The sequence below is a fragment of the Saccopteryx bilineata genome, chromosome 2 (assembly GCF_036850765.1).
Source record: "Saccopteryx bilineata isolate mSacBil1 chromosome 2, mSacBil1_pri_phased_curated, whole genome shotgun sequence".
NCBI classification, from domain to species: Eukaryota; Metazoa; Chordata; class Mammalia; order Chiroptera; family Emballonuridae; genus Saccopteryx; species Saccopteryx bilineata.
The window spans coordinates 98,086,844-98,113,181 of NC_089491.1; the positions used below are offsets into that span (position 1 = coordinate 98,086,844).

The 26,338-nt window shown below is 51.7% G+C and overlaps 1 protein-coding gene across 1 annotated transcript in view; it reads right to left on the reverse strand.

Annotated features, from left to right (window-relative positions):
* PHF2 (PHD finger protein 2) overlaps window positions 1–25,027 on the reverse strand; it is a 98,296-nt gene extending 73,269 nt beyond the window's left edge. Inside the window, exon 1 of the mRNA XM_066257436.1 lies at window positions 24,494–25,027. Within this exon, the coding sequence (XP_066113533.1) occupies window positions 24,494–24,591 (98 nt within the window). The 5' untranslated portion in view covers window positions 24,592–25,027. The remainder of the gene's footprint in view (window positions 1–24,493) is intronic.
* Between the last annotated feature and the right edge of the window lie 1,311 nt (window positions 25,028–26,338).

Here is a 26,338-nt window from a genome sequence, read left to right on the forward strand (position 1 = left end):
TGTTTTCTCTCAACATATGTACCCTGATTTATCAATGTCACTGCATTAAATTTAATAAATAAATTAAAAAAAAACAAAACACCTTTGCCAGACCTGTGGTGGCGCAATGGATAAAGCGTCAACCTGGAATGCTGAGGTTGTAGGTACAAAACCCTGGACTTGCCTGGTCAAGGCACATATGGGAGTTGATGCTTCCTGCTCCTCCCACCCTCTCTCTCTCTCTCTCTCTCTGTTCCCTAAAATGAATAAAGTCTTAAAAAATTTAAAAAAACACAAAACACAACACCTTTTACATTAGCACCCACAAAATTAAATACTTATATAACTATCTAACAAAATATGTATTAAGATCTATATAAGGCAAGCTACAAAACTCTGATGAACAAAATCAGAGAACTAAATAAATGGAGAGATGTGTATATTCATGGATAGGAAGAGTCAATATTGTCAGAATCCGCTCCTGTATGTGCCCTGACAAGAGATTGAACCAGCAACCTCTGCACTTCAGAACAATGTTCTAACCAACCGAACCACCCCACCAGGGCCAAAAGATGTCTTTCAGAGAATGAAAGAAAAGCTACACAGCAAATCTTTGCAAAACATATACAGCTAGTGCTCGACTTACAACCACGATTGGTTCCGACAGACTGGTCGTAACACGATTTGGTCGTAAGTTGAGTAGGCTATATGTACAGTACTGTGAAATGATATTATAAAAATCTTTAAGTCATATTTTATCATAATTTTCTTTCATTATTGTTATATATCATAATTTTCTTTGTTCATTTTATGCCATTTGTATCATCTCTACACCATTTTGTTTCTTATTTTTACATTCGTCAGGTTTAAGTAAAACACTGCATTACCAGTACAACTGGTTTAATATTTGCAAAGACAATTTCCTCTTGGTAGACATCTTGGGAGGGGTTTGATGAAAAATATCCAAGACACAAAACACAAATTGCTGTACCGAGTCTGGGATAACAGTTGAAATAGCGCACGCGGAGATGGTAGTGCTGCCGGAAGCTGGTCCGCCCTGTCCTACGCCCAGCTGGGCACCGCTTGTGCTGCCAGACGCAGAGCAGTCGTGGCTAGTGATTGTGGTAGTAAAGTCAAATGGTCATAAGTTGCATAGGTTGTAAGTCGATCAATATTTGTATCTGATAAATAACTAGTATCCAAAAATATAAAAATAACTCTTAAAAACTCAACAACAAAAAAACTAACAACCCAACTTTAAAAATGGCCCAAATACCTAAAAGATACCTCAGGAAAGGAGATATGCAGATGTCAAATAAATATATGAAAGGATGCTTCACATCATATATCATCAGGGAAATGCAAATTACAACAACAATGAGGTGCCATATGCACCTATTAGAATGGCAAAAATCTGGAACACCAACAACACCCAGTGCTGGTAAGTGTGTAGAACAGGAACTCTCATATATGGCCAGTGGGAATGCAAAATGGTGCAGTCATTTTGGAAGACAGCTGGCAACATCTTACCAAACTAAATGTACTTTTGACATGTTATCCAGAAATTGTACTCCTTGATATTTACTTAAATAAGCTGAAAACTTATAACCACACAAAAACCTGCCAATGGTCGTCTACAGAAGCTTTGTTCATAATTGCCAAAACATAGAAGCAACCAATACATCCTTCAGTAGGTGAGGGGATAAACTGTGGTACACCCAAACAATGGAATGTTATTGATTTTTAAAAAGAAATGAACTATTAAGATTTTAAAATACAGGAAGGTACCTGAAATGCGTATTACTAAGTGAAAAACGTCAGTCTGAAAAGGCTATGTGCTGTACGATTCCAACTATATGACATTCTGGAAAAGCATAAACTATGGAGACAGAAAAAGGTCAGTGGTCACCAGGGATTGGGAGAAAGGACTACGTGGGATTTGGGGGACAGTGAAACTATTCTGTATGATATAATGATGGGAGGAAGCATGTCATTATCCATGTGACCAAGCACACAAAGTGTACAATATCAAGAGTGACCCCATGTAAACTGTGGACTTTAGTTAATAATAACATACCAACATCAGCTCATGAATTGTAACAAATGTACTACACTGATGCAAGGGGTACGCGGAAACTCTGCACTTGCCACTCAATCTTTCTACAAACCTAAAACTACTAAAAAATTAAGTCCACTTATTTTAATCAAAAAGGAAAAGTTCCATGTGTGTCTGCACACTTAGTAACAGAGATCCTAGAGAAACATGTGGGGTCATCTGGTGAGAATTCTGGGGAAAAGCTGCCAAAATGGGAAAACATTCTGAACAAAAACACCAATAAAAATTTACAGGAACAATATCTGTTCCAGATAACACTTAGAAGCAAGCAAATGAAGAACGACTAGGACATACAAAATACTGGCTGGCTGGCTGATAAGATCCTGAAGCATGCTGCTATTTAATTTTAGAATCCTATGCAAAAGTACAGAATTGTCATCTCTCTAAATTTAAAAGCAAGGACTCCTACTTCCCTGCCACCCACCAAGGCCACCCCTCTCCTGCTCCTTGACACCAGGAGCAGGACTCAGGCTCTAGGCAAGGAGGTGCTCAGCCCCTGGCAAGTGAGACCTCTACCCCCCGCCCCACCCCTACCACTCCTAATCACCCCTTCCTGGCTAGTCCTCTTCTAGGTCGGGAGCACCGTCAGCTTTCACCCATCTCAGAGGGGCCTCCTTATTTCAGGATTCCCCCTTGGTGCTCCCAACACTCCCCCATTTGCTCCCAGACCAGGACCAGGGTGTTCTCCCGAGTCAGCAGAAATGCCCCTTGTCCAGTGGGCATCTGGGACAAGCACAGACAGCCTGGTCTCGGGCTGGGGGATGCAGAGGTGGCTGCCACAGCACCAGGTGCTGACTGATGGGTGATATCAAGCTGAGCATTTAAGGTGCGTGCAATGTGCCAGACCCACACACAACCACATGGGACACTAGCAGAGTCACATTAGAGCAGCATCTGGGGCAAGCTTGCAGAAGAAAATGAGGAAGGCCTCCTTCCACAGGCAGGTGTGCAAGTAGGGGGCACCACAGGGCAAAGGTGCAGGGTACACCAATAAGCCCGTGAGGTTCTGGCCCAAAAGGCTGGCAGGGACTTTGGGTGCAGCCAGCATGACCCGATACAGGACGAGGTTGCCACTTGAATTTCCAGATGATGGGAGCATCCTGGACCCCAGGGGTGGGCCCTGTAGGGGAATGTTCTGGCAGTGGACACAGATGCATACCAACTGCAAAGGCCCCAGAAGCAGAGGTGAGGGCCAGGCTGGGGTGTGAGTTGGAGGATGGGGTGGTTCATAACCCAGCTGTGTGAACAGCAGGAATCCGGCACCAGCAGTACCTCTGAGGGGCCTATGGCACCTCAGAAACAACCACAGGACAGACTGTGTCCACCGCCTCAGAGCATCTGTGGTCTGTGGCTGGAAGTGCCAGCTCCAGCCAGGAACCACTGTGCCTTTCCAGACCTGGCTGTTCCCACCAAGAACGGAAGGGCCCGGGGGGGGGGGGGGGGGGATTCAGGTCGGGCCTTGTCCTACCTGTGCACTGAGAACCAGCCTCAGGGCCAGCTGCCTCTGCAGGGGCCTCCAGGGTGGGGGGGTTGCAGTCCTGAGTGTCCTTATCCACTTCTTGGTTTCCTTCCCACAGCTGTGCCCCCAGTGGCCCAGGTGACTCAGGATCCCCTTAGCTCTGCAGTCCCCCGTCCCCACTGGAGAGACTCCTGAGAAGGGTCTGCTGCCCCAGCTCTGGGAGAACTAGAAAGTTCCTTCTTCCCCCAGCCTCAGCAGCCTGTCAGAGCACAGGCGCCACACCTGAGAGCCCTGCAGGGCGACATCGCCATACGTGAGCTATCCAACCAGTCTCAGGCCCTCTGACCAAATAACCTCACTGCAGGGACTCTGCCCAAAGACAGTGATTCAAAAAACACAGAAGAGGATGGTTCTGGTGATTCCTGATGCACCCGCTGCCCCACAAAGGGAGGCCCGAGTCAGAGTTGCCTCAAGCCTAGGGACTCCTGGGCAGTCACACCCCAGGAAACCTGAGGCTGTGGGGAAATGCTGAAATGTGTAGCACACGGGGACACGTGTCCAGCTGTGTGGACACGGCATGTGCACCTAAATGCCATGGAGGAAAAGTGGGGCCACAGGCCACAGTGGGCCGTGGGTGGACATGCTGCTGGGCCTCATTTCCCCTGACCACGATGCCAGCAACTTTGCTGACCAATACCTCTTTCCACAGTCCCAGACTGCTCACTGTGGTACCAAATCCCTGAAGGCCTTCGGGGACCGTGCCAGAGGCTCCAGTGCCCCCTGAGAAATGATGCTTGGGGCAGGTGTGTGCGAGCCGTGCTTGGAGAGACCTGGGTGAGGGCGGTGGCCTCCCTATCAGGACTGCAAGAGGACAGGCCTTCTCCCCAAGTCTCAAATTTCCAAACACACGATGATCAACTCTAAGCAAAAGTAGGACTAAATCCCTAAGTTCACCACATAATAGTGATCTAATAGAGGAAATAAAGTTGTTTTAAAGAATTGTAGGAAAGAAGATTCAAAAGTGTAAAACATATGCTTAAAAAATGATGAGATAAATCTAGAAAACAAGAACTTATAGAAATAAAAAATGAAAAAAATTAAATTGAAATAAAAGTTTTAAAGGAGAAATGAAAAATGACCTTAAAAACTAAAACTCCACTAACTGTTTAAGCAACACATCCAATACATTTGTGTAATACTTCCATCAAGTTCAGAGAACTGGTGAACTTGGAGTCATCCAGAATGTGACACACAGAGAGAGCAGGGTAAATGGAAGAGAAGTAGAAAGCCCAACACAAGTCAAAACAGCTCCAGGAGGTCAGGGGAGATGTGGCCAAGGGCTACCCAGCGTTGAGGGGAGACCTGGCTCAGTTCGCAGTGGGAGGGACGTCAAGTAGGTGCAGAAGCACACCCCGATCTCACCGCTGCATGCCTCGACCAGGGCCCTGTTCCCATTCTCCACGACACACCTGCCGCTGCTGCCTCCATCTTCCCTCCTGGAAAGTACTGGGGCAAGCCCTTTGTCCTCCGGAACAGCTGGTAGGCCCCTATAGCGTGTCCATTAGGTGCAGGGGCTGCTCTGCCTCCTACATCCCTTCAGGGCCATAGAGCACCTCCTGGCAACAGTGTGAGCAGCCAGGGTATGAGCCCTCCTGCCTGGACACAAATACCCCTCCCGAAATGCTGAGTAATACAGACTCCTTAAGTATAAAATGCTGAGTAATACACACACTGACTCTTTAACCATATAATAAGCTAACTTCTCTTCTTTACCAAATAAGGACGGAGGGGGGGGGCAGGGAAGATTGGGCCACTTTGGTGTGTTCTCCACCAGTCATAGCCTGTCTGTAAATTCAGCATTCCTCGGTCATGGTATTCCTTTCCTCTCTCAGGCCTGAGCTATTTTACAATTAAATTTTGTTTTTTAACTTTAAATGAACTATTTTACAAAGTGATGCTCCTTACAATTTCTCCTCTGACAACAGAGCAGCTCCTTCCCCGGGCTGGTGTACAGGGACAGCCCATCCCAGGTAGGCTCTGCTCGGGGACCCACACTGGCCAATATGCATGATTTCCACAAAGTTCTAGAAACACCTGAATGCAGCTGCATAATTATTGCAAGAGAATTACTTATCCGAGGTCATCCTTCATATTCTCTCATGAATCCTGGAGTACACGAGTCACTGTCCCTCAAACACAGCAGATGAATACTCATATCAGAAGGTCCAGCTCCCCCACAGAGCACGAGTCCCCAGCTGGTCAGGGGCTGGGCACCGGCTTCCCTGTCTCTCCTGCCATCTACTCTGGAAGCGCACCTCTGGGCCTGGGTGGGGAAGAGGACTGAGACCTTGTCCATCCCAATCTGCAGCTTCCTACCAGAGCGCTGGGCCTAATGGGGTGCCAGGACAAAGCCACAGAGTGGCCACTGACCTGGGCCTCAATACTCTTTGCAAACTGCAAAGTGTCCCTGTCATTTTCACTTTACAGGTGAGAAGGCAGAGGCTGGACCGGTGAGGGGCTCACACAGGCCTCATGCTGGAGGTGGCCACTGGGATCTGAGGCTGCAGGAAGACGAACAGAGCGGCGGGTCTGCAGTGCGGGGCTCCCACAGTCAGGACAGAGTTCAGACTGAGAGAACCACACAGGGGAAGCTCCAGGAAAGTGGACCCACCCCTGCTAGTGCGGCTGCTTTCCTCTCAGAACAAAGCATGTGGCTTCAATGGGCTTGAGGGTTCATCGGGGCCTCCCCCAAATTGTCCTCCAAATGCCGAACACAGGCTACCACGTCCTACCCCACTGCTCTCTGGCTGCCACACATCACTCACACATCACTCACACACACCCCACACATGCACCACACACACACACACACTGCAGGGTTCTTCTCACAAAATGCAGCCTAGACAGAGCTGAGCGGCACAGGACTTCCCAGCAGCCAGGCTCCCCACCCCCACCCCAGAAGTGCTGGGGCCCTGGAAGTCCCTCCTTTGTGTCATCTTACTGACAAAGATACAGGGCTGGTCTGCCCCTAGGTTATAATTAGCATATAAAATACATGGCATCCAGTTAAATTTGAATGTCAGATAAACAAACTCTGGTGTTTATCTGGTACCCTTATCTGCATCTCTAAGTCTCTTAGAGATGCAGTGAAGGACGGATCCTCTGTCCAGCTGTGATGTCTCCTGCTTTAGGCCAGTCCAGGAAAGGTGAAATGCAAGGATGGTCATCAAGTGTTGCCGGGGGTAGCCAAGTCCCCCACAACTGTTCACGGGCCCTGAGCACATCCCCAGCCCCTCCAGAGCCCCTGGCACCACCCTCAGGAGCCTCTGCAGGGTATGTGAAGACGAGTGCCTGAGCCACCCCACCTCCCCATAGCGGGATGCTCAACAGACCCCACCCCTGGGACCTCACAACGAGAGTATCCAGAGGATAGGCTCACTGAGGCCTGTGTGAAAGGGAAGAAACGGGCTACAGAACAACTGGTGTAGATGAAATCACTCAGGAACAACATGTACAATAAAACTGAGTCCAAGGGCAAACACATGGGGGAGTGGGGGCTTGTGGGGGGGGGGCAACGGGAAGAAGTGGATCCAGCTTCCCAGGGAAATGCCCTCCCGAGTACCCCCTTGAAACTTGTGGTTTCAAGTTCCCTGCATGAGGACTGCTGTGCGGGCTCTCTGCTGGCGTCCTGATGGCTAGCCCACCCCAACACGCTCCAGGGGCACACACCCTCAGGTGACTCCTCTGAGAAGGGCTGCACTTCCTGAGGCTTCGGGCCAACAGAACGCCTGCTAGGCTGTCCTGGACCACAGCCAATCCTGTGGCAGAGAAACCCAGGGACCTGGGCCAGCAGCAGGGGTGCTGCTCTCAGGGACAGAATGCACCTGAACACTGAGAACAACCACTTGGAAGCCAAGACCCATGCCCACAGTGGAGCCACCCCATCCTGGAAGGCCTCATGGAAGACCCTCCCCAACCAGCAGGACACTCTCCCAGCCTCAGAACCAACCTCGAGGGCCTTCCCACAGTCTGCAAGGCAGTGGGTCCCTCCAGGCAGTGCCAGGACCCGAGGACCCTCATTCAGCAGTTGTGTGGGCCGAAAGGGCTGGGATTGATGGGCACTGCCCCTTCCAGCCTTCCTGCTCAACACTGCCCCTTGTGGAAGTTTCAGTCCATCCCCTGCACACCCGCTGACTGCCTGTCCCTTGAAAATACCCAACATCCCTCCCCATAGCCTTTCCAGTGGGATGGGAGCCAAGTCTCAAGGTTCTGGAGACAAGGAAGTTGGCAGGCACCCATCAAACACTGGGATACATTCAGGGGAGTTGTGGCATCATGGACACAATTGATTCCACCTATCGGGATAAACAGGAGCCCAGGTAAGTCAGGCTTTCCCATCTCCCCTTAGTGGCATCTGGACTTCTCCAGGGCCCTCTGCTTGGTGGTCACCACAGGCAGCAAGCCCCCTACCCAAGGGGATGAGCAACTGAGGGTTTCAGTGGGGTGGGGGGACTGCAGTGGGGGGAGGGGAGCGGAGTGCAGCAGCCAGTGAACTGAGCTATACAGGAGGTGCCAAAACTGAGAGGTGGTGCCATCAGGTGTTAAATACAACCAGTTGCCTGACCTGTGGTGGCGCAGTGGATCAAGAGTGGATCTGGAATGCTGAGGTCGCCGGTTCAAAACCCTGGGCTTGCCGGGCCAAGGCACATATGGGAGTTGATGCTTCCTGCTCCTCCCCCACTTCTCTATCTCTCTCTAGCTCTCTTCTCTAAAATTAATAAATTAAAAAAATAATTTAAAAAAAATACAACCTGCTCTGGGCACGAGATCCCAACAAAAACAAGGAAACCGTGACGCAGCTGTCCAAAGTTGCCCTCCAGGACTACCACCCACTTGACCTTAGGCTTCAAAAGTATCCTAAAGCTATCTCAGCAAAGACCCCAGACTGACCAGAAAACAGGGGAGGTGCAGCCCTGCTAAACAGAAGGGTCAGGAACCTTGCCCAGCAGGTTGGACAGCTGGTAAATGAGTCACTGGGAAATGTGCCACGCTGCTGGCCACTGTGCACATGACAATTCAAACAGAGAAGACGTGTCAAATCTGAAATACCACAGTACGACCCTGTCTTGCATGATGCGAGTAAAACTAAATTAATACAACGCTCAGTGAAGTAAAGCAACCAGGTCAACTTCAGGATGTTGACCCCGTATGTTGGAATCCTTTGTAGAACCCTAGGTCCACTAAAAACGAGGCACCTTTGGGGGGGAGGGACATGGGGAGAGACACAAACATTCAGCAACAAGATAAGGTCTGAGGATCTGATGTACAGAAATGCAGCCTAGAGTTCATAACACTATATTATGTGCTTAAAATATGCCAAGGCAGCCTGACCAGGTGGTGGCGCAGTGGATAAAGTGTCGGACTGGATGTGGAGGACCCAGGTTCAAGACCCCGAGGTCGTCAGCTTAAGAGCGGGCTCATCTGGTTTGAGCAAAGCTCACCAGCTTGGCCCCAAGGTCGCTGTCTCGAGCAAGGGGTTACTCAGTCTGTTGAAGGCCCGTGGTCAAGGCACATATGAGAAAGCAATCAATGAACAACTAAGGTGTAGCAACAAAAAACTGATGATTGATGCTTCTCATCTCTCTCTGTTCCTGTTTGTGTGTCTCTATCTCTGACTCTCTCTGTGTCTCTGTAAAAAAAAAAAAATGCCAAGGCAGTAGTAAAAGTTTAGCATCCTCATCAATCAATCAATCAATCAGTAAGTAAATAAATAAATAGAAAGGGTGGTGATGGTGACATGGGAGGAATCCTTCCACAATGTACAATGACATTGAACCATCACGGTGTACACTTCATACCTATTACAATTTTATTTGTCAAGTATACTTCAATAAGGCTGGAAAAATAAAACTAAACCTTGTAATCTGTGTAAGAAAAAGAAAAGAACGGTATCTTAGGACACGAAGGTGTGGTGCAGACCAGATGTGTGGACACGCACGGGATTAAACTTCTGTGCCCAATGGTGCATCTGCAGCCCCGTGCATCCCTGTGCGGCACAAAGTACACCTGGCACACTTAGAAAGGACAAGTGCACAAACAGTCATAGTGTTCTTGGGGCATTCCAGAATGCGCACTGCGGAAATGAATCGCCACACCATGAATGTGGTCAGAGATTATCTTTTGTGACATAAAATCCTAAATGCCTCGGGGTTTACATTATATTTTCAGAATTCTTCACTGTCATTCCCAAAGTAGATCCAATTGGACGTGGCTCCCCATATTTAGACCTTAGGTTGCCCTACTCTCTACCTCCAGGTGGAGCACTTATAGATAATAATTTAGTTTCTGTAAGTATCCAAATGTATACAAGTAACAGTTTTGTATCTATACCTAATGGTTCAATGGCCCATGCTGGAGGGCTCCCCACCTTCAAGGCAGTGTTTTATGTATTTGTTTGTTTATTTATTTATTTTAGTCAGAGGAGGGGAGGCAGAGACAGACTCCTGCACACACTCCGACTGGAATACACCCGGCAAGCCTACTAGGGGGCAATGCTCTGCCCATCTGGGGCCCTTGCTCCATTGCAACCAGAGACATATTTTAGCGCCTGAGGCGGAGGCCATAGAGCCATCCTCAGCATCTGGGGCCATCTTGCTCCAATTGAGCCAAGGCTGCAGGAGGGGAGAAGAAGAGGGAGAAAGAGAGAGAAACGAGAGGGGGAGGGGTGGAAAAGCAGATGTGCGCCCCTCCTGCGTGCCCTGTCCAGGAATCACACCCAGGACATCTGCACGCCAGGCCAACACTCCACCACTGAGCCAATCTACCAGGGCCAGGGCAGTGTTTTAACATCTCAGACTGGAACTAACCTGTACTGGCCCAGGCCTTCCACCTGTTGGTGAGGCTGGTGTCTGACGGGCTCTCCCCAAGGGCCCCCACTGGGGTCAGACCCCACTCTGCGGAGGAGGCCAGACACAATCTCCCCTTGTGTGGAGGCAGCAACTGGAGCTTAGCTGCCGGTATGAGCAGGAAAATGTCAGGACGACCAGAGGGAGCCAGGCTCCTAAGCCTGTGGTGTTATAAGTTGGCTGTGCACTTGGGTGTAACGCTTGGGCACAAGAGTAACTGATGACAGGATGGTTCTGCTGCTCTGGCACACAGTCATGGGCCTCAGTTGCTCCACCCAATGTAGCGGTGGTGCTATCCCCAACCTATCAGCCTAAGGCCCCCACCCCTGGGGTGGTCCCAAAGGCGGGGATGGGGCTTTGACTGGGCAGGGTCCTTGGAACCTTAAAACTACACCTGCACAGGAACCCTCAGGGCAGCTCTGGCCATGTGTGTTAATGGGGCCCCTTCTCAGCAGACAGGCTACAGGCCAGGCTAATGTGTATTACTGGGAGGGTCAGAAGAAGGGGTGCCCACAGGGCAAAGACATCCCCACCCCAGCCTTTAGAATAAGGAGTCCTGAACTACACATCCCCTTCCTGTCCTTGGTGGCTGTGAGTTGGGAGACACTCAGCCACAGTGTCAATAAAACCCCCAGTCTACAAAAATCTGTAAAGAGGGAGGCTGGGCAAGATGGCCTATACACTCTGAAAATATTAGTTTTGACTATAAAAGTAATTTTATCCTCCTGAAAAACAAGTTGGAAAGTGAGGAAAGGCATAAAAGCATAGGAAAAAAAAGTACTCTTAGCCCTTTGGCATGTGGGCACCTTTCCTTCCAGTATTTTCCTATTTTAACTACTGGACACCAACTATCAGACCATAGAGATTATGTTGAATCTTGCTTTTGCTTTTTTCTTTCCCATTCAATGTTATGACAAACGTTTCCATATATCATTAAAACCTGGTTGCAAAATTCATTGTTGACTACATAATTTTCTATTGTGTATGTCATGACTTACTTAATCATCCCCTAAACTCTATCATCTAAGAGTCCAGAATCCTTGATACAGTAAATAAATGTTTAAATGTCTCTTCCTATATTTTTAAAGCTGTTTCAGTGGATTTTGAACAGATATTCCGGGAGGAGACACGGGTTGCTTTAAACACCAACCAGAAGCAGGTTTCAGAATATCTATTTCGGCAGTTTCTAGGGAAATCACTTGTGTACAGACGCAGAGCAAGCACCTCTGCCTGGAAGCTGCGGGAATCACAGCCTTCCACCCGGACTGAAAGCCCCGAGAGACACACTAGGTCACTGGGGAGACAAATTTGACCCAAGAGCAAATAAGTGTAATCCAAGGTTATACAAACAGAAATACAGACTCTAGACCAAGGGAGGTGAGGCCCCTGTCCATAGGTTCCACCACACCCCTGAGGGCATCAGCCTTCTGCTTGGGGGTGGGGGCAGGGGACCAGCTCTAGGCTGCGAACATCCAGGGGGCAGCCCTGGAAAGAAAGGTTGGCTGGGTCCCCACAGCTGCTGCATCTGGAGAGGGGAGAGACTGGTGCTCTCCAAGGTCCTGTCCTACTGGAACACTTTATGATGCATTCTTTGTCTCCCCACCCCCACATCCCCATGCCCACCTCCAAAGAACAAGAAAAGCAAAGATGAAGATATGGCAACGTGGACGGGCTCTGGCTGGCCCTGCTCCAGACCCCAGAGACCAAAACTGCCGGGTGTGAGACCTGGAGCAGAAGCAGCACTGTGGCCCCCTGGGGTGAGTGCCTTCTGATGGGTCCCCAGCCCCAAGGTCACAGGGACTCCAAGGCTAGGATGGCACAAGCTGGGCCTCCGGGGACACATTGACAGAAGGCAGCACCAGCCAAGAGCCAGTGAGTGTGGTGAAAGGACACTGGCTGTGCCAGGCCACCTCCAACCTAGCAGCGTGTGCCTACAGCTCCTGAGCTGCTCTGAGCATCAGTGCTCCCATCCCTATCTCAGGACCCCACGGGCTCGCAGAGCCATCGGAGGACAAGACCAGGCCCACACACAGACCTCATGCACAGGGAGCACCAGGGCCTTCCATCCATCCAAGGGACAATCACCATCAGACACCAAAGAGCACAGAATTATGCGTCATCCATACGTTCCACACTGAAGATGGGACACTTCTGGAAGGGCCTGAAAGGATTCTCTTGCCAAGTAGTGGGTAAGATGGGAAGGCTGCCAAGTGTCACTGGGTGACTTCATCAAGAGCCTTCTCCTTCACCAACCAGTGTACGTGGAGGTCACACTGACATGCCAGAGACAGGAGTGACAGTACACTCCCCAGGAGCAGACACTCAGGTATGTCCTCTTGCATCCACTGGGACAGACCAGAGGCTCCAGCATAAGAACTGTCCGCACAGGGATCCCCTGGGAATATAAGAACAGACCTGAATCCTGGAGTCCTAGAGTGTCCAAAGGGACATGCGAGTCAGGAGACAACCAGGCCAGCTCTGTGGCCCTTTAAGTCTCCAGCCACTGGCTCCAAAGAAGGCTGATAATAGGCTGGCTCCTGACCCATAGTTTCAATGGGGGAGCAGGGCTCAGGACCTCAAAGAGCTGGCTGGGTCCCTTGGTAACACAAAGGCCCCTTGAAAGATATAAACCAGCCAGCAGGGAAGAGGGCCCCAGCAGGGTGACTGCGGCAAGCCTGAACTCGTACAGGCACCAGGCCATGTCCTTTTCCCAGAACCTCAAGTCCAGTTGGCGCAGCCTCCCTGCAGACAGGTAGCCAGGTCACATATTGAGGATACAAGAGTGGGGGCCCCCAGGCATCACTCACAAAGTCAAGGAGACACAGGATCCCACACTCAATGTGTGTTGCTTGGAGCCTGGGGGCCCTTCCCCAAGTACGGAACAAACCCCGAGGGTCCAGCCCTTCTGTAGGGACACTGTAGGGTCTGCAAAGGGCACCAGGCTGAGGGGAGACTGGTGTGCAGCCTCCGTTTCCCATCTGTGAAAGAGGGGCTTGGACCCAGTGCCCTCTGGGATGTCCCACTCGCACATCCTGCTCCCAGTGCAACTAGAAACAGCAGAGTGGACAGGTGACACACTGTCCTGGTTTAGTGCAGTGGGTGGCGGCCAGGGCCAGCTGCACATCCTGCCTGCAGCCTCCCCAGCCTCAGGGTCCACAGGGCTGGGCTGAGAAACCCTGGTCTAACAACATATTATTCCCCCGCATTTGCCTGGTCTGGGGCCCATTTCAATTATTCAAGTTATTTCTCAAACTGAACCCAAATCTGTCTGCCTCCTTTTCTAAGCTTTAATCCAGCCCTAGGTTCCTTCATAGCCTGAGGCAAGGACAGCTGCCAAGTACCAGTAGGAGCAAAATCATAGGGTGCACTCCGGTCCCTCTTCTGTTTCATGTCTCTGTGAGCACGTGGTTCACAGAGAGGAGAGGAAAGCCACATGCCCTGTATCACTGGAGGAGGACACAGAAGGGGCAGGACTGGCGTTCAGGGTCCTGGGACAGTGGCTTCACGGCTGCCTACTCCAAGGTCTCTCCTCAACCCACCCCAGGTAGTCAGAAGGACTTCCAAACTGAATCACTGCCAGCACTGCCTTCAGAGCCCTGAAGAGATTTTTGGAGGCTCAAACTCAGACAGAAAGCATTTGCTCCTGTCCTTGGAGGCAGGAAGCCAGGTAAGAGGTTCTCAGAGCCCTAGTCCAGCACCCAGCTGCAGTTCAGAGAAGGGGAAGACACAGTTCAGCCCTCAGATGTCTGATCACAGCACCGCCTCCCACGCTCACCTCTGCGTCCAGGGTTGGGACCGAAACACAAATGCCTAATGTGCCAGAACCAGACAAGCCTCCAGATGGGATCAGAGGGTCACCACTATGACATGGAACCTGGGAACCACACAGAAGGTAATATTCACCCTCCAGGAACAGGGCTGGAGCTTGGGGCAGGAGCGATGTATGGCTGGCTCTGACCCTTCCAAGGGGCATGCAAGGTGGAGAGCCAGAGCCAGACATTCCCCTGTTGGTTTACCATCCCCAGGCCCCCTCGCTGATCTCTGGTCTCTCCATCCAGCCCTTACATACAGGGTACACAGTGCTCTAGGAGAATTTGGAAAAGCAGACAATGTCATGCCCCCATCTGGATGCTGCCTTGAGGATACAATGGGAACTCCCACTCCTGGCCTACAGCCCAGGTGCATCCCCACATCTGCCCTCCTGCACAACGCATTCTGAGTCACCGGTGTCCACTGCCCTGACGCCCCAGAACCCCAGGCCTCAGTCTCTCTGGCAGGCCGCCGGCATGTGCTGCCTAGGGACACAGCGCCTTCCTCGGTCTGGATCCAGATGCTAAGACCGGAGCCTAGCACCCCAAGGTGCTTAGCTGGACAGACTGATGGGCTCCCTCACTTGGCAGGCGAGGCACCACCCCCATGACTCCCATTGCGGGCTGTGTGCAACGCCCTAGCCTCCTGAGACTGGGGATTCCCAGCTACTCTGGCCTTGAACGTGAGCACAGTATGCATGCACAACCAGGAACAGCACAAAACAGCCATGGCTGCTCACTATGGTTGGATTGAAGAGTGGAGCAGGGAGGCTCCCCAGATCTGGGCAAAGCCTGTTGGACCAGTTATCAGCTGGTGACCCAGGCCAGCTGTTGGCCCTCTCCCAGACAGGTCCTCCTCAGCAGACCCATGCACAGTGCCCTTAGGAGCTGCTGAGGGAAGAGGCAGGGACAACAGAAAGTGCCTGGTGCTGGGTGCAACAAGTGGCAGGAAACGCCCCTCCTCTTTCTCTATGAGCTGCCCCTCCAAACAGCTGGGAAGAGATTAGCCAGAGTTGTGAGGAATTCTAGGAAAGAGGCTCTCACAAGCACCAAGGGCAACTAATTCTCCAAGTTTCACAAACATAGGCAGAAGGAAATTTAGGCAGAACCCACCTCCTTCCAACATGAACCCCTGCGCTGCTTCATGGGGTGCCACAGGGTCCGGGCAGCTCTCGGGAAGCCCCACCGGCCCCCCACCCCGTTCATCTGGGAGGCAGACTGGATCAGGCTGTAGTCTGGATTTTTTTCAGGGTGCTAAGTGTCACTTTGCACCAGAACCCATGCCTCAGTCTCTCCTGCAGGAAAATGGAGGCTGAGTCCCCAAATCGGTGTCATCTCTCCAGCCAAAGGAAGGTCAGCACAGGAGATGAGTCCTGGGCAGGGAAGGGCCCGTGCCCTGCTGGGCCACACTCACATTCCACGTTCTCACTGCCCTTCCTGCTCAGCTCAGTTTCCTGGAGACTTGCACCCATACTCTACCTTAAGGAGGTTTCTAAGGGGAAAGTAAAACAAGGGGCAAATTTGAAAAGTAACAAGATCTTCAAGTACCAGAGTTCGTAAAACTAGGCTATGGGCTACTCACATGTTCATCTGGGATTGTGGCTGAGGGTGGAGGCGGTCGGGGAACCAAGCTGAGTCTGGCTGCCCCAGGAGTTGGCACTAATGGGGCTCAGACCTCTCCAAGGCCCATCTGGATGTTCACACTGTTTCACTGTCCAGCACCGTGGGACTCGTGCTCAACTCACGGTGTGTCTCATAAGAAGAAATGAGGCTTGCTGTGCATATCTGCCTGAAGCAGAAAATGGCACCCTGCGCACGGTACCCAGCCTGGGCTGCACACAGACAGAGGCCACCCAAATCTTTCTTAGGAACACAGCTCAGCCCAGGGGCCAGTGCTGGCCCATCCTGCAGGTTTGGGATGCTGGGACTCGCCTGCCTGCTGGGGTCCCTGGCACTTCCCCATCAGTCTCACCAGCGAAAGGGCGCTAGTAGGGTAGTTCTGGGACAGACATACCACTGCCATCCAGCCCATCATGTTGTCCTGTTGATCTCTGCAAGCTGACCTCTCCAGCCTCAGTTTGCTGGTCCTCCCAACCACAACAACCATCTACCACCAAGCCCCCAGGGGCAGTGGGAAGTAGAAAAGCCACATGCAACACACCCAGCAGTGGTCCCTGATCCACCACATCATGGCTTTCTTAATATTATAATTAGGGTAAAAGAGATAGACACCCACATACAATACAAGGAGCCACTCACATGTGTAGGGAAAATCCCTAGCCCAGGATATAACAGAGGCAAGGCTCAACAAATACTCAGGTTAAAAAGGAAAGCAGTACCCCTCCCCCAGGCATGCAGACACACTCTGGTCACATAGCGTCTACAGACACGCAGCTGAATGTGTGCACACCCCAGCATGTACACAAACACCTGCACCCTGCACCTGTCTGGTTCTGGAAAATCAGTCACCACACATTAAAAGGTGATTTTTTTTTTAATAAGAGCAAAAGTGTGCCTGTCCTGTGGTGGCGCAGTGGATAAAGCATTGACCTGGAATGCTGAGGTTGCTGGTTTGAGGCCCTGAGCTTGCACAGTCAAGGCACAGATGAGAAGTAACTACGAGTTGATGCTTCCTGCTTCTGCCCCACCCCACCTTTCTCTCTCCTCTCTCTGAAATCAATAAATAAAATCTTAAAACAAACAACAAAAAAGGGTAAAAGTGCCAGCAATAAACAATCCAAAAAGGAAATAACAAAAATGATCCCATTTATAACTGCATTCAAAGGAATAAAATACCTAGAAATAAACTTAATCAAGGCATGAAAGACTCAAGCAATGAAAACTACAACACATTGGTGAAAAAACTCAAAGACCTAAATCTAAATAAATAGGCATCCCATGCTCATGGATCAGAAGACATACTATTGTTAACATGTCACTACCACCCCACATAATCTACAATGTGATCTTCAATGTGATCCCCATCAAAATTCCATCAGCCTATTTTGTAGAAGTGGAGAAGGCAATCCTCAAATGTATAGCGAACTATAAGAAGCCCCAAAAAGCCAAAATAATATATTTTAAAAAGCTGGAGGTGTCACACTTCTTCATTTCAAAGCTTACTGCAAAGCTACAGTAGTTGAGACAACGTGGTACTGGCACAGGAGAGACATACAGACCAATGGAATAGAGTAGAGTCCCGAGCTTATACGGATGGTCAAACGACTTTCAACAAAGCCACCAAGATTTCAAAAGGGAAAGAATATTCTTTTCAACAATGGTGTTCGGGCAACCGGATATCCACATGCGAATAAATGAGATTGGATCCTACCTCAAATCACATACAAAAATTAACTGAAAATAAACTTTAAAAACTAAATATAAGAGCTAAAACAATAAAACTCTTAGAAAAAAAAGCAAAGAAGTAAACTGTCATGACCTTGGGTTTGGCAATGAATTCTTAGATTTTACACCAAGAGCATAAGCAACTAAAGAAAAAGTAAAATGTAAAACTTTTATGCATCAATGGACATTACCACAAAAGTGAAAAGACAACCAACAAATGGGAAAATATTTATAAATCACATATCTGATAAGAATCTAGTTTCTAGACTATGTAAAGAACACTTATAATTCAAAAATAAAAAGACAAAATAAACCAATTTACAAATGGGCAAAGTGTTTCAATAGACATTTCTCCAAAGAAGATACACAAATGGACAGCAAGCACATGAAAATATGTTCAACATCATTAATCATTAGGAAAATGCAGGTCAAAACCATAATGTGATACTACCTCACACCCACAGGATGGCTATCATTTTTAAAATGGAAAATGACAAGTATTGGTGAGGATCGGAAGAAATCAGATCACTCCTACATTGGTGGTTAAGAATGTAAAATTATCAAAAAGGTAATGATCATATGACCCAACAATCCCTAAAAAAATTGAAAAGAGGTCTTCAAACAAATATTTGTATGTGAATGTTCATGGCAGCACTATCGACAACAGCCATAGGTGGGAAAAGCCCTAATATCCATGAACACGTGAATGGATACATAAACTGTGGTCTACCCATACAATGGAGTATTATTCTACCACAAAAAAAATAATTAATGAACTTCTGATACATGTTACAACATGGAGAAACCTAAAAAACATTATGCTAAGTGAAAGAAGCCAGACACAAAAGGTTTCACATTGTATGATTCCATTCATATAAAATGTCCAGAATAGATAACTCTATAGGGACATTAAACAGATAGTCGTCCAGGGCTGTGGGAAAGAGGATAGGAAGCTGTTGTTTGATGGGTTTAGGGTATTCTTATGGGGTGATAAAAATGTTTAGGAACTAGATAGAAGTCATGGTTGCATAATACTTTGAATGCACTAAATGCCATAAACTGTACACTTTAAAATGGATAATTTCATGGTATGTGAATTTCACCTCAATTTTTAAAAATTTATTTATTGACTTTTTTAAGGGGGAGAGGAGGGAGAGAGAGACAGATAGAAACATCAATCTGTTCCTATATGTGCCCTGACCAGGGATGGAACCCACCACCTCTTAGTATCAGAACGACGCTCTAACCAACCAAGCTGTCCAGTCAGGGCTCACCCCAATTTTTTAAAAAAGAGATAAAAGGCTGGTTTCTCCACTTGCCAGGACAAACACCGCAAGAACCTTCAGTTTTCACGTTTTGAGGTCAAAGCCAGGCACTGATTGGAATTCTATGTTTTTCCATGGATGATCCACCACTTTGAAAAGAAATGAAAAGACACTAAACTTTTTTTTTTAAGTGAGACAGACAGACAGGAAGGGAGAGAGATGAGAAGCATCAACTCATAGTTGTGTCACTTTAGTTGTTCACTGATTGCTTTCATACGTGCCTTGACCTGGGGGCTACAACCAAGCCAGTGACCCCTTGCTCAAGCTAGCAGCCTTGGGTTCAAGCCAGCAACCTCGGGCACAAACCAGTGACCATGGGATCATTTGAATGACCCACATGCAAGCCAGTGACCCTGAGTGCAAGCTGGTGAGCCTGTACTCAAGCTGGCGACTTCAGGATTTCCAACCTGGAACTTCAGCATTCCAGGTCAATGCTCTACCCACTGTGCCACCACCAGATAGGCCAGACACTAAACACTTAAAGCACAGGGCCAAACCCATTCCACGGTTAGGTTCACCCACAAAGTCAAAAAGCTGAGAAGCAAGGCAGGCAGCAGCAGGGAATGACAGTGGAGCAAGAGGAGAGGTGCATAGATGGAGATACAGTGAGAGGCTGGCAGGACGCTGGGCACACCAGAGACACAGATGGCACTATAGAGAGCCTCACTTTCTCACCTGGCACTGCATGTCACCTTCCTGCTGTAAAGATGTTCCCATTCACATTATTTGAGGAACCATGCACACGAATGGCATTGTCAGCACCTGGTATTTTCTCAGACCCTTGTGCCAGAATAACTTAAGCCAGACGTCATCCCTGCCCCTGAACCGTGGCAGAGGAGTTTCTACCTCCAGAGGGTGAGGAGGCAGGACTCCCCCTCTTTGCTAGAAGGGAGGACACCATGGCCCACCCGGCCTACCACCCAGGTCACTCTGAGAACCAATAAGAGGATGACCGTCAGTAGACTCTGAGGCCAGAAAGGCCAGCCCCAGTGTGAGCCCTGCAGCACTATTATCATATCAATCATTCAGAAGCCAAGTGACCACTCTGCTTTTCCCACAGAATTCAGGAGTTAGATTCTTCCAGCACATTCAGTGTGGAACGTTCTTTTCTGGCCAATACTCACTCCCAACAGCAAATCTCCACATTCTTTGAGAATAAGGCCTGCCCTGTGGCCAGGTGCCACAGATACGGAGGCGAGGGGATGGCCCCAGAAGAGAGGGTGCCTGGGGTGGCAGGGTCCATACCAAGATCCCCAAACCTTTGCCCCAATTCAGGGCATCAGCAGCCACACCTCAGCCCAAGTGGCCCCACATAAATGTGGGCTGCAGGGGAAAGGTTCCCATCAAGCACATTTCTAGCCCAATATTGTCAATGAAAGCACACAGTCTGGTAATTATAAAGAACCTACTCGAACTCACCTCCCTTGGAAAGGGCAAATGGACAGGGCGCCTCTGCTCTGCCCTCTAGAAGTTGGCATTTTTCCCACCTCCTCCAGAACTTCTTAAACTTACACAGTAAGAATTCTTTGTTTTAAAATGACTGTTATCTCTAAACACATCAACCAGGCCACAATTCCATCTTCGTGTGGATGGCCCTTCCCCTGGTATTTAGGAATCTCAGGTTCTAGGATTTAACTGTCAGATCTGATCACCCAGATTGCGATGCTGAAGCTTGACCTCTGGTGGGCCCTCCTTTCCCTCCAAGCACACACATGCTACGCTGGCCAACAAAGCTGGCCATGAGCCCCACTGTGTCACCAGGCCTCTATGAAAGCCAAGGACCTCCAGTTGTGCCTCTCCCCCAAGAATCTTAAGGCTGGGTAGAGTGGGGGTGCTGCAAGATCCCAGAAAGGCTGACAAGCCCTGGGGAGGCAATGGGCACAGAGACAGGGCCCTGGCAAGGAGGGCAAGCAGAGCTCAGACACATGGACGAACACACAGGGATTGGAGGGGGTCCATGCCAGAACCTGGCCTCTTCTCACCACCCTAGTCCCCTCCACCCCCGGCCTACCCAGAATCTTTCACCTGGAGTGTCTCTCACCCTTACCTTTGCCACCCACCAATTGTCCCCATGGCAACCAAAGGGACCCTGCAAAATCCTAGTCCCCTCCCGCCACTCCTTTTCTCAGAGCCTCTAACATGGCTCCTGCCTCCCAGCCACACTGCAGGTTGTCCCTGATGGGACCTCCTTGCCTACCCCCACTTTCTACCCCCACCACTCTTCCTCACGACTTGGACAGGGGGCCACAGGCAGGCTTGGAACTCCCAGTCAACAAGTCTCACTTCCATAAGAGACAAGGGATGGACCCTGTTATCCCAGGGACCCCACAGCCCATCGGGCAGCCTACACAGCACATGCGCCCCATAAATGTTTTCCGAGTAATAAGTGAAACTTGTCACTGAAGGACTTACACAGCAACTTCAGCTTTCAAACTCTTTAAAATCAATTTTACTGACTTGCCTCCAAAAGCCCTTCACACCCAACAGAACAGGCGACTGACTGAAAGAGGGCCAGGGAGGGAGCTTTAGGGTGTCTGATGCTTTAACAGAAACAGCCTGTTCCCAGAGACAGATACTTTTCATATCAGGATAGTAACAAGAGAAGCCACCTGGGTCATTTCTTAGAGCGACTGGTCCACAGAGGCCAGACACCTCACCATGGGCAGGGGGTCTGGTGGAAGACGGAAGAAGCTGTCCAGTGCTTGGCCCAAGTGGCTCTGTGGCACCCTAACTGGGGAGGGAGTTCCCTAAGGCTGATGTGGTGCCACACTTCCCTACTAAACACACAAACGAAACAGCTCACCAGGTGACTAGCAACAAAATCCATCCCTTCCCAGTCAAAGCCAACTCCCAGGTGAGGCCCAGTCAAAGCTCATGATGGCTAGATGGGCTGACAAGGTGCCCTGACTCAAGAGTGACCAGCCACAGTGAAGATGGGGTGGAACATGGACTCCTGGCTTCCTGACTGACCACACTTCTAGCCCACCCAGCGCAGAGGCCTCCCCAGGGAACCTGGGCAGGGGCACTTGGGTGCTAAAGGGGTTGTACCATGGGCACGGGCTTTGCCCCTACAAAAGAGCTGCCACAACCATGTTCTTGGCTGGCATGCTCCACTGGCATGGATGTGGGTAACCTCAGAGCCCCCCTTCTAACCTCCCCCCAAAATGTGGTATGATGGAGAGACGTGGTGGACCATAGGTAGGACAAGAAGAGCCTGTTACTTTAAGAGTTACCCTTATTCTTACAGGTACTATTTATGGCAAATGATACTAAAGTCCCACTTCAGGGAATGATACAAAGCTTCCTTCTAAAGGAAATATTCCAGAGAGTAAGGAGACATGGATGTGAAAGGCACTGTAAGCCCTGGAACAGGAAATGGACAGTTAGGGGGAAACCTGGTGAAATAAACCCACTGAGGCCTGTAGTCTGGATACATACTGCCCTGTGTTTCTACCTCAGTTTCCATGCTCGCACCATGATCTAGTGAGACTTTAACTTCAGGAGAGATGGGACATGGGGAAACTGTACCATTTTTGTAACTCTTCTGTAAGTCTAAAATTCTCTCTAAATAAAAAGTTACAAAGTATTCAAACTTTTAAGAAGTGAGTTGAGCTGTTGAATACTAAGTAAACAACAGTACAGTTGGTAAGTGGCTCTGGACAGAGCAGAGGGTCATCCAGGAATATCTGGAGGTGAGGAAACACAGGATCATGTCACACACCTTCCTGGTCTAGGACTGTTAGGGCTCTGCTGTGGGTGGAGGGGTAGAGGACCCCAGGAGGCAGTCTAGTCTCAGGGCTCACTTCTGCAAGTGACCCTTAATGAGATGTACAGAAGATGTGCCCCCTCTGACGGGGGGGGGGGGGTGTCCCTTTCAGGTCCCAAGGCCAATCCACATAAGTGGACATGAATCTGTGCTGATCAAATAATCTGTGCTTGTGTGGGATCAAATCAAAGACCTCAGGCCAGAAATAATGAGATAAAGCCTCCCTAAAACAGCCCTGTTAAGGTGTTAGGACTTATATCTATCCTGGCCTCAACCCAGGACAATCCAGCAAATGCCACCAGCCCCTCAGGCCAGCCGCCAGCCACAATCCCCTGCCCTCCCTATTGCAAAGTCTAGCTCAGACCTGGCCTTGCCTTCCCAGTGCATTGGAGAGGGCCCCTGACCAACCAGACAAAAGTCCACCCAGGCCTTCACACTGCCCCCAACCTGGGCACCCTGGGAGCTCTGCAGTCCCCAGTTGGGGTAGGGAAGAGGGAGAGGGCACTGAGGGCTACCTTCTCAGCTTCTCTGAAACTGAAGGGATGTAGAGATGTGAGGGATCATATGGCAGCTCTCACCCTTGGTCTGACTACGGACTTTGAGAGGATGCCAACTGGTGGGTGTGCATAGCCCAGAGTTCACACCCCAGGCTCTGATGCTCTGGGGAGGGGGGGCAGTCTCTCTAGCCCTGGACACCGGCAGGAAGGTAGCCTGGGAGGCCCAGGAGATTTCAGTAGGTATCCCTGCTTCTCTCCTCACTAGGGTCCCTGTCACAGGGATTCAGGCCTGGTGCTGACCAGTCTGAACAGGCCCTGTTACATCTGGCTGCCTGGCTCTGCACATGTGAACTGGCAGGACTAGACCCCGCAGCCAATGTTTAAACATAGTTTCACGTTCGGGGATCAGGGACCACCCACTAGCACATAGTCCTCTCTTGCCCAGAGCCCTGTTCCTGGCGGTCTCAGAGGGCATACAGCCCTGGCCAGCCCCTAGCCCTTCCTGCCCAGGCCCAAACACATGAAAACCTGTTGGAGCAGTTTGGGCAGCAGTGCTGCCTCCTCTTCCTCCCCTCCATTAACTTCTGGGTGGGAAGGGACCTCGGCTTTTGAAAACTAGGCGCAGGGCCAGGTCATGGCCATGGGCAAGGGATAAACTTCACCTCCTCAACCCTATCTTCCTCAGAGAGCATAAGGTTCAAGTCAAAACCTGGGTGTCCCTGTCTGGAGCAGACAAGAGGAGTAAGGGGAAAGGTGCCGGCCAGGGAGGAGGCAGCAAAGCCACAACACCCCCACCCGCACAGACAGCGTTCTGTCACCCACTCCCAACCAGGGACGAGCAGGCCGCCGGGTCCAGGAGCCCGTAGGGCCGGGCAGGGGTCCCGCGGCTAAAACGAGGCCCGGGAGCTCCAGCCGCGGAGCAGGGTGGGCGCGCCAGCCGCCCCCTCCCCGGGTCCGCGTCAGCCAAGCCCCGCCGGCGTCCAAGCCCGCGGCTCGCGCCTCCCCGGGCCGCGCGGGGAAAGTTCCTGCAACTTCGCGGGGGAGGCAGTGGCCGGCCTGGGCCTCGGAGCCGGCCTGAGCCCGCGGTCAGCCGCCAGGCAGCCGGCGCCCCGACTCCCGCCCGTCTCCCGGCCCCCAGGCCCGCTTTGTGCGCGGCGGCGAGGGGCGCCCGCAGGCCTGGCCCCCGCCCCGGGCACAAAAGGGCGCGCGGCCGGCGGCGGCGGGGCCGGGCCTGCGGCGCACGGGCCGGGCCGAGGAGCCGGGGCCGGGGCCGGGGGCCGGACCACGCTCACCTGCCGTGGAACCAGTCCTTGCAGGCGTCGCACTCGATCATGAAGCGGGTAACATCGTAGGGCAGCCGGCAGACGCAGTACACCGGCACCGTCGCCATGTTCGCGCCGCCCGCCCGCCCGCCGCCCGCGCTGCGCTCCGGGTCGGGCCGGGCGGGCCGGGCCGGGCGGGGGCCGGGCGGGCCGGGGCCGGGGCCGGGGACGGGCCGGGGGCGCACGACAGCCCGCGCGCACCCGCGGCGCGTCCACACAAAGCGGGGCGCGCGCAGGCCACGGGAGCCGCCCGCCGGCCCGGGGGCGCAGGGCGCGAGTGTGCGCGGGGCCCGCGCGCGGGACACAAAAGGGAATGGACGCGCGGGGGCGGCGGGCGGGCGGGGAGCCGCAGCCCCACCGAAGGGACCCCCGGCCGCCGAGCGGCCTCTACGTCAGCGCCCCGGGTGGCGCCGCCTCCGCCCGCGGCCTGGCCGCCGCTCCCGCCGCGGGAAGGCGGGCCGGGGACCGCAGGGAAGGCGGGCCGGGGACCTGCCGGGGAGAAGATGGGTCCGGAACCTGCAGGGGAGAAGGTGGGCCTGAGGACCCTTACAGGGGACAGGTGGGCTGGGGACCCCTCCGAGGGAGAAGATGGGCCGGGAAGCCGGAGAAGAGAAAGGGGGCCTGGGGACTCGTCCGGGGGAAACGGTGGGACCGGGACCCCTGGGAAGGGGGAGAAGGTGGGCTTGGAGATTTGCCAGGGCAGAAGATAGGCCTGGGGATCTCCCCAGGAGAGAAGGTGAGCTGGGGGACCCTCCAGGAGAGAAAGTGCGCCCGGGGACCCACGGGGGAAGGAAAGGGTGGGGGAGAAATAGACCCCTGGAGACTTCCTGAGGAGAAGGCGGACAGGGTACCGTGCCAGGGAAAGGTGGGCCAGGGTATGTGGGGAAGAACGTTGGGATGGAGAGAAGGGGGCGGGGACACGGGGTGGAGGTGAGAGGGTGGGCTGGGGGTACAGGAAACCCTTGAGTGCCTGGCGAGATCCCCACTGGATGCCCTTTCTGTTGAGAAAGTAGAGGAGAGACTACTTGTCTCTAACTTTGGTCTGACCCAGCAGTGGGCAGGAGGTTTCTCCAATGCCTTCTTTCCTGCTCTCTTTGCTCCTGCCTCCCCCCACTCTCCCCCACCCCGCATTCCTGGCTGGGGACACCCCACCCTACCTTGTACTACTTCTGGACTTCCCTGATGCATGGCCCAAGAGGAGGACAGAACTCAGGGTCCCAGGAGCATTGGCACATGTCAGCTCTGTAAAAAGAGCGATCATCTAAAATTGAGCTGCCAGCGAACACTGGTCAGAGCCCCCAGGGCCTGGGTGACCTAAGGGGCGGGGACAGCAGCAGGTCCTCAGCCTCCTGTTTGTGTCCCAGATAACTGAGCCACACTGGTGGCTGGGGAGGGAAGGTGTAGAGGTGCTGTAACCATACTCTGGGGACCCTAGCCTTTGCCCTGAAGTAGTCCACCCTCTTCACCTGGCTGGTCAGGGTCTTGGGCCTGTATGGGTGGGCCCTCAGCTGGCAGGGATCTTTTCTCAAAGCATCCCTTGGCAGCCCCTTCCTGCCCCTCCCAGCTACTGCACGCTGTGTTCTCCATGCTCATCTCAGGGAGCCAGAGCAGAGTGGGCTCCTAAACTGGAGTAAGAAACCTGTATATGTGCTCCCTCTCACTGTTCTGTCTTGGCCACTGCAAACTCAGAATTACAGACCTGGGCCAGGAAGTCTGGTCCAGACCACCTCACAGCGGTATCCTTGACAGGCCCTCAGCTGCAGCCAGCGGCCTCTAAGGGCCACTTGCTCCACTTGCAAGCAGCTCAGTTGAAGT